An 11815-nucleotide genomic window follows, 5' to 3' on the forward strand; every position below is an offset into this window, starting at 1 on the left:
CAAAATACACATTATGGGTGTTCAGAGGAATCCCACAGTAACTAAGACAGCAGGTGACAAAGTTTCTTGGAAGAAAAACACCTGTCAGTCTAGCCATTCTTGATCCAGTCACTCTGACAGGGAAGAGAGATTCCTCTCCAGCAATGAGTGCTACTTGGTTGTATTTCCCAAAGGAATGGGGTGATGGGATGCAAACTGGCAGAAAAGAGGAAGGTGGCAGAGAGAAAGAGAAGCACAGTATTCTGAAGACAGCTTATTGTCAAGGCACTGAGAATCCAAACATGAAAAGCCTGGACTAGCTTGCCACACATCTGAAGTTAACAGTATAGGTTTAAAGTAGAAGTTTACAGTAGAAGTTAATAGTGTAGGAGGTTTGAAGTAAAAGTTAACAGTAGAAGTTAACAGTATAGGTTTCAAGTAATTTTGAATGGAAAGAGCAAGCAAAATATTTTTTCTGTGTACAAACACCTTGTAATGGACTACAGCTACTACTCAGCAATTGGGAAAAAAAAAAAGGACATGTTAATGAATCCACACAGCCCCTGGCAAGTCCCTCCATCCCCAGTATATTAATGAATGTAGTGTCTTGAAAATACTATAAACATCAGCATACCATATTATGACAAAACCTTTCAAGGAACTTTAATAATTCTCCATTCTCCAATGAAGTATTACTGTGCACTGAAACTTGAGCACTACTGCAGTCCTCTCCCTGTCTCACCCTACCCTCACACCTTGTTTCATTCCCCACCTCACAGAGGTATCTTAATGCTCCCCATTGGAAATGGCAACAGTAACGCCTTCAGATTCTGTTGTTGCAGGGATTCTTGGCACTTTCTTAGCAGGGCTTGGGATGTGCTAAGAAGAAGGGAAAAAAAACATTAAATACAGTTTTCTTGTCCACAGACATCCATACTTCATGGCTAGTCCAAATCTCAGCAACATTCATGCTACACTGGACGGCTTCATTTTAAGTCAACTGAATCGGTCATGCTTCATGCAAACTGGTAACATGAAAAGAGCCATTTTGTTCTTGTTTCATTCTTGTGCGGTTTCATTCTTGTTATGATGAAATGTACATTTTAAAATCCCATGTTCAATTTCTTTTTTTACTTATTTTACTCACATAGATTAGCTAAGTATTTAATATAACTTGTGAAACCACTTCTTCCTTTAACATACATGCACATGCTACGACAAACACACAAACCGTTCCACCATTTAGCTTCAACTTTTAAAAGAGTGCCGAGCGTTCACCTCATGAACAACGCCTGGGTGGACAACTTCAACGCCTGCCTCCAGCGGTCCATCACCCATGAGCGGGCGCCGTGCATATGTTCTCCTGTGCTTTTCATCCACACGCACAAGGTACCAAGTTCCCTCAAAGAGATCTTCCACTGAGCACTGTGGAATATAGTTGGCTGTAACAAAGCCAATAACACACTGTTAATAGGTTCCTGGTAACAGTTTTACACAGCACAAGGCTTTGAAGTTTGGAAACAGTAAGACAGAAAAAAACATATCTACATTTTCATGTCAGCCTCACAGGACCAATGAACACAAGCTGTCAGAAGCAGAAAGAAGTTGGACATTTCCTTTGTTCTACACCCTAACCGTTTAAAGTCAAGTGAACTAAGTGATGAGCATTTTGCTGTGAGACTACAAACAATTTACACTTATGAAGCTCTTACCCAAATGATGTGTTTCCTGTCTAATCTTCATATTTTCAGCAAAGACATCCGGTGCAATACATTTTCTTGAGTCAAGCCTTGTTTTGAGATCAGACAGACTGGCAGTAATTTTGTCCAGTGCAGAACCTACAATACAGAACCATCATGTAAGGTCGCACCAGTGCCAAGAACTGCGTGTTAGCATGTTAACATTTCAATCTCATTCAAAATGTTTTGCATTACAGCAGCTAAACCTTTTGTCATTGAAAATATTCCCAATTACTCCATCAAAACAGTAATGGAATTTGAAGAATATTACTTATTTGCTCAAGGAGACACTTAAACACTCCCAGGAGTTGGAACATCTTCAGTTTAGCATTACTGTCATTAAGCACTGTTCTGCAGGTTTACTTATTCTGGTGAGTAGTGTCATTAGGCATTTAGCAGGGAGCTGTGCAAGGGAGTTAATTAACATTTCTTCCTTTCACTCACCAGGAGTGGCATCCTGCGTAACTCTGATGGAATACAGCGTAGCAGCAAACCCAGAGCCATATGAAAACACACTGATTCTCTGTCCTGCAAGCTGCTCTGGGGAGTACCTGCAAACCAAGCAACAGTTATATAAAGTGAGAATTAAGCCAAAGTGCCAAATTTAAGTAACCAGGAACTGCAGCTAGCTCAGCAGAAGCAGTCAGTGAGTTATACTGACTACGATACACATTTCACATGCTATATGCTTAAGTGACTTTTAAACAGCATCAGGCGTGGCTGTTACATGATGACTTCCAAAGCTGCCTAAGCAAAACAGAGCAAGGAAAAGCACAGAATATTATTATCCAGAAGGAAGTCAGTTTTCCCTCTTAAGTGACCTAAAGCCTAAAATGAACACTTGTATCTTGGAAGGCAAAGTTAGAATAACAAAAAAAACATCTAAGAGGAATGGCTTAGTTTAAGCTTAGCATGATTTTGTAAAAGTCTGTCACTGAAAAAAAACCCACCAAAAAACTCCACCCAAAACCAACCAAACAAAATAAACCCCTTAAACAACAACCAACCAAACAACCCCCTCCCAAGCCCCTAATTTAATTTGGCTTTGCTTATTGTAAGTGAAACAGAGAAGCCATTGTGATTCTCTTTGCCACTGCAGTGAGGTTTTTTTTGGAGGGGGGCAGGGTAGGGAAGGTTGAGGCTGGGAAAAGTTACCACCTCATAAATAAGATCCTTCTTCAGCAGGAAGTAAGCAGCTGTTTTAGATCAGCTTCTGACACATAACTTGTGAATCTGCTTGTCACCTGAACCCAACTGTGCATGCAGAATCATTTTTTTAACTTCAGGCTTTCTGCTTAAGACAGTCTAGTAGGAAAGGGTTTGCTAGATGGTACTTTTATGAAAGGCCTTCTGAAATAAAAACCTTTTATAACCTTACATATAAAAAGCTATGACTTTTTCCCATTATTTTATGCTTACTGGGCTAGAAGAGAGGCAAGGCAACCATAGACTGAAGGGGTGTACATATTTCCATTCTGATTGGACACAAGCAATGAAGCTTTGGTTTTCTGATTGAAGAGCTCTGCACTGGCTTTCATGAAAGCTTTTTCCACATCTCTGTCAAAATACGTATCCTCAAGTTTTATATCCCTAGTAAAAAAAAAAAAAAAAGATGTCCATAAACAGTTACTAAATTACTTTTACTAAACTACTTTATAGAAAGTAAAGACACACACTGGAGGTGTAACAAGTTAAGTTCATATGAATAAGGAAGATAGCAGCCATTCTCACCTGAAAGCCTCCAACCCACTGAAAATACCATCTGCTGTTTCTGGGTTCTGGTCACTGAGAAAATCATTCAGCAAGAGTCTAGCCACAGATTTCTGGACCAGTTTACAGTAGGGAGAATGAAAGATCATGAATCCAAAGTCATTCAAGGTGAAACGTCTGCCTATCCCCTCTGGAAGTGGCAGAAATGTTGTGTTACAACTTATGTTTAGCACTTAGTTCAACTATGAAAATAAAGTACAAGGGTGGCAGGGTACTAGTGATTGTATCACATCACCGTACAAGAGACTACAGTAAGACTAACTATGGCTGTCAAGATCATTTAAAACATTGCTGCTACTTCTATTTAAAAGTTAGTTGCTTATCTTTTGCACCAACTAACAATGTTTGACCTCCTAGAAGAAAAAGCTATAAGCTTATAAAAATCTCCCTATTCCTTTTCAGCATTTTGATGTAATAGTCTACTTCATTTAATTAGCTAATCTTCACCCTTATGCCCCTTAATATGAGTAAAGCAATTACTAAATATGTGAGGTTAAAAAAAAATAATCAGTATAGTTACATAATATTTAAATATTAACCCCCATATCTTAACAGCATATTATGTGAAGGGGTAGAAATAACATGCTTTTTTAAGCAAGGTATTTTACATTACACCCAGGTAAGCTTCTAGAGACTGCTGCTTGCTATCAGGTACTCAGCCATACCAGAACAGATGTAAAACATTTCTTACGGGAGAGACAAAACATTTGAAACGCCTCAGAACATGCAAAACCAAGATGGGAACTAGTCTTCAGACCGAATGCTAAAACTCTGAAAGTACACTACCAGCACAGAGATACATTCCAATAACTGCCAGATCTTGCAATATCACCAGGTCAGGCTACATACCTTTTTGCCACTGAGCGTGGATTTTGTTGCGATAAACAGTATAGCAGCGATCTAATGCACTGAGGTAGCACTGTATAGAGAGTTTGCCATCAACTACAGGATATTCAGAGACCATATCTGGCTTATAGAAGTCATATGCATGTTGCATGTGGGTTCCACGCAACCCTAATGGACAGAAATTGACAAAAATTATTCATCTTCTTTGAGTCAACTTGAATGTATCACTTAACACATTTGGGGAAACAAGCAGTATCTGTCCCCCATTAAGCAGGTTTTCATAGCACTTCAGGCCCACTCTTTCCCAACTTTATTGTAGAATCCCTGAGGAAATAAACAGACACGAGCAGCTTTAGTTGCTCCTTGATGCATCCTATAATGGGACTTGCCCAAGTTAGCCCAGAGTGAGAGCAGACAGCACAATTTCTGACATGGTGGGAGTTAATCCTGCCCTCAAGCAAAGCACAAGAAACAGGCTCCCAAACAGATCCAGTTATCTGGATGAACAGTATTTGTTTTTTTCCACAGGACTAACCTCTCTCAAAAATTAAGGGAGCATTTGGACCAACCAGCATAGCAACAGCACCAGCTCCACCTGTTGGCCTGGCATTTCCAGTGGCGTACACAGCTATGTCTCCAGCAACAACAAGTGCATAGCGTCCTGTGAAAACCACACACAAATAATGAGAAATAGCCAAGAATCAAGCACACTTTAACACCCATCTGCAATTTTCAGATGTTGGTCACAGAGGAGATGACCCCACTGTTTAAGGGGCTCTTCCATCTTGACCTTTCCCCCCACATTTCAATCACTTAGCAGCCACAGAAATTTACTGGAATAGACCAGTGATTACTAACCATGTAATCTTTTCTTTTTTTTTCCCACTGGAGTTGAACTTAAAGTCCAGTGCATTTAAGACTTCAGAAGGGAAAAACATTTTAACCTCTGGGATTTACATGGTTAAACATGAACACTGTCATTATGAGGCAGACTACCCAAAGCCAGAGGATGATGTAACTTTTCTGAGAAAATACCCTGAACTTACCATCCCAAGAACTGGACTCGATCCAATTAATGGCATTAAAAAGAGCAGCAGTGCCTCCATAGCACGCATTGGTGGTGTCAATGCCTTCTACATCTGTGTTACCAGATTCTTCAAAGAGCTGCATCAGGACAGTCTTTACAGATTTTGATTTATCAATTATCGTCTCTGTTCCAACCTCCAATCTCCCAATACAATCATAGGAAAGGCTGTTCCTCTCCATCAGCTTCTGAACCACAGTCAGACAGAGAGAATTGATATCCTCCCGGTCGGAGCAGAACCCCATTCTTGACTGGCCCAGCCCAATGGTGTACTTCCCAGCATCCACACCATCATACTTCTCAAGCTCTGTCTGGTCAACGTACTGAGAGGGGAAATATATCTCCAGTGCAACAATTCCCACATCTTTGGGCCAACAGTATTCAGCGTTCACCGGAAGAGACCCAGGCATCGTGGTGGATCTTTAAAGAAAGAAAAAACAAAAACCACACACACACACACACAAAAGGTGATTTATTCATATGCGTTTTGAGAGACCTACTTTCACTTTCTGCAGGCTTGTAGAAAAAGCTATATTTCAGGTATTCTACAAGGTCATTTGCAAAAGGCAAGCCTCTGCGCCCTGGGGAGAATTTGGTCTGAGCATACTGTAAACATCACTAGAAGCTCTGTAACATTTTTATATTAAGAAGTAGTTTTAAGTGACAATACAGATTTCAGCCCTGGAGATGAACAAATGAAGGTTACGCCCAAGTTATTTCACCTAAGCAAACCACACGCTTAACAAGTGTTGTCTGAGAAATTAGTTCATATTAACGTTCACTATTGTGTTTCTGCTTATACGCAAAGTCTCAATTTTACACAACCAAGCTAGAAACATGGGGTATTTTATTTTTTTTTGACGTTGCTAGTTGAAACTTAGGTTTAAAATTTAGCCTTCATCTCTGCCTTAGAACAAGTCACTTTATTTATACTTGCAGCAAAGATAAAAAGCAAGCATTTTTCTGATGTTTGTTCTTTTCTCTTCATTTCTGGTTGGGTTGGGTTTTGTTGGTTTTTTTTTGTTAAGAGTACTGTGTTGGTATTCCAGAACACCGGAACTACCAACACCAGGCCTTGAGGAGCATTTCACATACCAAAATGAATACAAAGGGATTCCTCCTGACAGACCAAGTTTTCTTATTTTAACCCTGTAAGTTTATTGTAACTACACTCAAGGATATTTTACATCCTGTTACTTTAGCACTATCCCCATTATACAGCCATGCACCACCTTTCTGTAATTTTGCTCATTTTCCTACAGAGCACTTGTCCCCTTCATGCCCAGCTGTAAGTATCATCAAACTGACTCAACTTCTTCTATAAAGCCTTAGCGGGCTGTTTAAAGGAACTATCCTGATTTTGGCTGAGATAGTTAATTTTCTTCCCAATAGCTCGTGCAGTGCTGTGTTTTGGCATTAGTCTGAGAAGTAATGCTGGTAACACACTGAAGTCAGTAGTGCTTACCCTGATAAAGGACTTCTCCGTCTCATGCTCTGCCAGTGAGGAGGGGCACACGAAGCCAGGAGAGAGCAGAGACAGGACACCTGACCCAGACCAGCCAAAGGAGTATTCCATACCACAGCATGCCCAGTACATGAACTGGGGGGGAGTTACCTGGAAGGGACTGATCACTGCTCAGGTTCAGCTGAGTATTGGTCAGTGGGTGGTGAGCGATAGTACTGTGCATCACTTCTGCTTATTACGGTTTTCTTTGGTTTTGTTTTGGTTTTTCTTAGTTATTTCCCTTTTCATTATTATTATCATTAGCAGTAGTATTATACTGCCTTTACTAAACTGTTCTTATCTTAACCCACAGGTTTTACTTTTTTACCCTGTTCTCCTCCCCATCTCACTGAGAGGGGTGGAGGCGTCGGGGAGAGGGAAGTGAGAAGCTGAATGGTACTTAGCTGACGGCTGTGGTTAAACCAGGGCAGGAATAACGTCTCTCCCTGCATGAATTCCGACTTTACAGGATGCATATTAAGACAAGCGTCAGGAAAACTTCCAAGTGTTTTCTGTTACAGGTATGTTCTTACAAAACTGAACTCCGAGTCTATGGTTCTCCATTTCGACTGCCTCCGGCAAACTCAACCATACCTATAAGGTACCTAAACCTTCATTTGCAGGCTGTATTAAAACGCGTGAACGGGAGGAAAATTCTATTTAAAGCTGCCCACGGAAGCGCCGCAGAGCGCACAGCTCACCGCCACGATCTGAAGCAAAACAAGCCGTTTGGCGCTCACCCCGCTGCCACCCGACCTCATGCTTTCCTGCTACTCGCCACATCCCGTGCCCGACCGCGACCTCCTTCCCCTCAACCCACCCTTGTCCTGTAGCCCCTCATCTCAGCGCAAAGCCGCGGCCTTGCTGAGGGCGGCGGGCAACCCCCCCGGCCCCACAAATGGCTCAAGGTTACCGGTGACCCGGCCTAGGACACGGCCAGGAAGCACCAGCGCCACGCCCCGTCCCACCCGCAGCGCCCACTTCCACCGCAGCGCAGGGCCAAACCGCCAACCATCCACCGCCGCTGGCACGGCCCTTACACGGTGCGGAATCCCATCCCCGGCTGTCGGCGCGGAGGGCCGCGCATGCGGATCGGGCAGGCGCGAACTGCGCAGGCGCGGGGAGATCGCCCCGCTCCTCTCTCGGGACGGGGCCGCTAGCCATCGTGCGTGGAGCGCTGAGGGGCCCCTTGGGGCTCTGACAGCGCCGGCACCTCCTGCAGCCCAGAGAGCTGTGTGCTGGGCTGCATCAGAAGGAGGCCAGCAGGTCACGGCGGAGTGCCCCTCCACCTCTGCTCTGCTGAGACCGCACCTGCAGCACTGTGTTCCGCTCGGGAGCAATACAAGAGGGACGTGTAACTGCTGAAGCAAGTCCAGAGGAGTCCACGAAAATGGTTAGAGCGCTGGAGAAACTCTGCTATGGAGACAGGAGAGAGTTGGGTTGTTCAGCCTGGAGAAGGCTCTGGAGAGACCTTAGCGCAGCTTCCAATGCCTAAAGGGGCTACTAAATCTGGAAAAGGGCTTTTGGCAATGCCATGTAGTGATAGGGCAAGGGGGAATGGCTTTAAACTGCAAAGGGCAGATTTAGATTAGACATTAGGAAGAAGTTATTCACTGCAAGTATGTTTGGACACTGGCATAGGTTGCCCAGAAGTTGTGGCTGCCCCATCCCCGGCAGTGTTCAAGGACAAGCTGCAAGGGGCTTTCAGCAACCTTGTCTGTCAGAAAGTATCTCTGCCCATGCTAGGGTGACTGGAATTGGATGATCTGTAAGGTTCTTTCCTACCCAAGCCATTGTATGTTTCTGCCTCCAGGAAGCTGGTGAGCAGGATCAACGATTTGTTATGTCATAGCAGTGGGTTTACACTGTTAGAAATGGAGTCGCTATCACAGCTTTCCTAAAGCCACAGGCAGGGAAGGGAGCGTGATGGTCCAGAGACTCCCTAGGAGCTGTGGGACAAGCTCAGGTCCTCTCTTCAGCAGCACAATGAGCAAGTCACATGCATCTTGTGGGGACACAGAGCAGCACTGTGGTCGAAAATTTGCTCCATGAGCATCATTTCACCCCAGATATGCACAGGCACTGCAGGGGAGGAGGATGCTTTCCAGCTCCCTGTACAAGTGCAGACATAACACCAACAGCGAGATCTCAAGGTACCAGCTGCAGAAATGGCCTTGGGGTCCAGCTCTTTCTGGCACAATGTACCTCACTTTCTTCAAAAAGGGTCAGGGGTCAAAAAGGAAATTTACATTCTTGCTGACTCAGCACAGTGTCTGGCAGCCATCCCAAGGACAAGCCTTGAGCCCAAAGCAGAGCGTATTTCTGCCCCAGGAGCCAGAAAGCCACAAGTTAAGGGGCTGCAGAGAATCTTAAGAGGCTCAGTTTTAAGTTACACACTAAAAGCCAATTCATGCAGCACATAAGGCCTTGGCCTCTTTCATCAGAAAGCTTTCTGCAGAAGACAGCTAAAGGGAGGCTTCTTTTTGTGGCTCACCTAATATCAAGGTCACCAAACATGGCTCAGATAGCAGCAGTCATAGGGCTACCAGCTGTACTGCAAGGAGAATCATAGCTTTATTAAGTTGTTCTGGTCACTGAAGGAAACAGGACAGCTTAAGCCAGTTAGTCACTACAGGGAAAAAAATTGTTTACTTAATGCAAAACAAACAGCCTTTTGTCCTCTTGGTCAACCAGCAAACAACATCCCGTAACTCAGTTCTGACTGAAAAGAAAAGCTTTCTCAAGAAAGTACGACTTCTTTTAACAGAAAGAAATGCCAAAGGTTTTCATATAGACACTTAAGAATGCTTTGTCTTGTATCCCCTCAGGATTCTGTAGGGAATGAACGAGCAGCATAAAAGAGCCACCACTTTCTGCTAGTGTTGCCAGAAATCTGTTATCTCACCACAGCTAGTGCCTTACATTGTCTTCGTGTATTCTTGTATATTTTTTTTCGTCAAATATCGCATATTTAAGAATATGCATTGGTACATATATTAATATATTTCAGAATATTTATATAATTGTGAATATTCTGACAATAATTTGACTTTATCAGTTCCCACTGAAGTCCTTCACTCCTGCAGAACACGACTGGAAGTTAAGAGCTGAGCCTGCAGCCTTTCGCCATGGACAACGCTGCTATGGGTTCAGCGGCTCCCCTGAGCAGCTCCCAGCTCAGGAGGAGCTGGCGGACACACCGACCTCTCGGGTGGCAGCAGGGATACTTGCGGGACACTTCAGCCCCTCTTCATATGTCACCCCAAGATGATCCGGCAGCCTCAGCAGCACCGGGAAGCACCGGGCGCTCCCAAGACCTCGCTCACGCCGCGGGAGGTGGCTGCCTCCACCCGGGTCGAAGGCACTCGCCGTGGTACCGGACACCGCTCATCCCGACAAGTGCGGGGGGAGCTGCGGGGACACCGACCAACGGCGTAACAACCCCAAACTGCGGGACGGTGCCTTGAATTCTGCAGTGAAACACCCCCCCATACCTCGCCTTGTGCACCCTCTTGGACTGCGCCCGCACCCGGGTGTGTGCCGGGGTGCGTGCACCGGGCTACAAGCGTCATCATGGAAGAAGGCGACGGCATCCCTGAGGCAGCGCCCGCTACCTGTGGCATGTGAGGGGGAGGCTGGGCAGGGGGATACGCCCACCCAGCCTTCTCCGGCTTGTCGCTCTGTCGCGACACTGAGAGGCGGTAAGGTGACAAGCCGAAGAGTGCCGATGCTTTCAGCGCCTTCCCGACCAGCGAGCTGTGGGCAGAACCCGTCAAGCCCCGCAGCAGCCGCCCACCACGGCTCACTCAGGATGGAGAGGCTTCCCCCGGGGGCAGCACCCGGGGCACCGGGACGCGACTCTTTCGGCTGGAGCCCGGCCCAGACGGCTGCCCCGGACGCGGAGCGCCCCACGCCGCACTGCCCCGGACGATGCTTCGCCATGCTCCGGGCAGCGCCCGACGCGGTGGGTGTGCTGGCACCCCCGTTAAGAGAGACACGCGTGGAGAGACACCCAGGCACGCCTCCGTTTCTTTTTTCACTCTTTATCTTTTCCCCCTTCTTGCCGCACTGCAGGCACTTCAAACGCGCTTGCATCCCCTGAGAACACTGCTCCCAGCTATACCAACCCAGCCCCAGCCCGCGGGAGGCTCCGCACCCTCCTCGCCCCCGGCCGAGGGGACATGGAGAGGCCGTCGCAGAACCGCAGGACTCCCGGAGCCCGAGCCTCACTCACCTGGTACAGGCGATGGCTACCGATGTCACTCGCTGCGCCTCACTCTTGCCCGTCCTCACGCACGAGAGAACGCACCGAGCGCCGGCGTGCGGCGCCTTTTAAATAGCCCCGCCGCCGCGGCCTCTGAGCGGCAGCTCCGCCCGCCAATCACAGCTGCCGCCGCACAGGTCCCGCCTTCCGGCCGGCCGGCAGCTCGCGGAGAAGGAGGGGGAAATGGTGTGAGAAAGTGACGCGGCGTGGCCAGAGGGCGGCGCGCCAATGGGGACGCGGCAGAGGCGGCGGGCGCTCAATGGGAGCTGAGCGCCGCGCGGGAGCAGCCAATGGGAGCGCGCTGCCGACCGCGGGTGAGAGTAGGACGGCTGCCGGTCCCCGGCGAGGCGAGGAGGCAGTTGCCCGGCAACGCGAGGCGAGGCCCGCCCGGCCCCAGGCAGCAGGGGCTCGTGGGGGGTGCCCGGTCAGGGCTGTCCCGCGTGTGGCCGTAGCCCCCGGTGAGGGGGCTGTGGGGCGGCTGCGGCTGGCTGAGGGGTCTGCAGGAAGTGGGGGACCGTGGTGGCGGTCTTCGGAAAGCCACCCCATGTTCAGGCCTGCAAAACTGCTCTGGCCCTTGGCGGGCCAGGACGAGGCATTCGGGGCTCCCACGGAGGGAAATTGCTTCACGG

The 11815-nt window shown here is 47.1% G+C and overlaps 1 protein-coding gene across 2 annotated transcripts; it reads right to left on the reverse strand.

Moving 5' to 3' along the window:
* Nucleotides 1-750: 750 nt before the first annotated feature.
* On the reverse strand, nt 751-11299 carry HMGCS1 (3-hydroxy-3-methylglutaryl-CoA synthase 1). Of its 2 annotated transcripts, none has more exons than XM_061352188.1 (10): nt 11157-11299; nt 5381-5838; nt 4870-4995; nt 4338-4502; nt 3450-3618; nt 3138-3308; nt 2163-2269; nt 1692-1817; nt 1258-1421; nt 751-858 (listed from the first exon to the last, which is right to left on the reverse strand). In XM_061352188.1, exons 2-10 carry the CDS (start codon nt 5826-5828, stop codon nt 766-768), a joined length of 1569 nt encoding a protein of 522 aa, XP_061208172.1. In that variant the 5' UTR covers nt 5829-5838; nt 11157-11299; the 3' UTR covers nt 751-765. The 2 variants fall into 2 exon arrangements, with proteins under 2 accessions (XP_061208172.1, XP_061208170.1); XM_061352186.1 differs by lacking the exon at nt 11157-11299 and adding an exon at nt 7963-8066.
* Nucleotides 11300-11815: the final 516 nt, after the last annotated feature.

The sequence above is a fragment of the Neopsephotus bourkii genome, unplaced genomic scaffold (genome assembly GCF_033783945.1).
Source record: "Neopsephotus bourkii isolate Nb327-2 ecotype Australia unplaced genomic scaffold, CSIRO-AGI_Nbou_v1 NB_631, whole genome shotgun sequence".
NCBI classification, from domain to species: Eukaryota; Metazoa; Chordata; class Aves; order Psittaciformes; family Psittacidae; genus Neopsephotus; species Neopsephotus bourkii.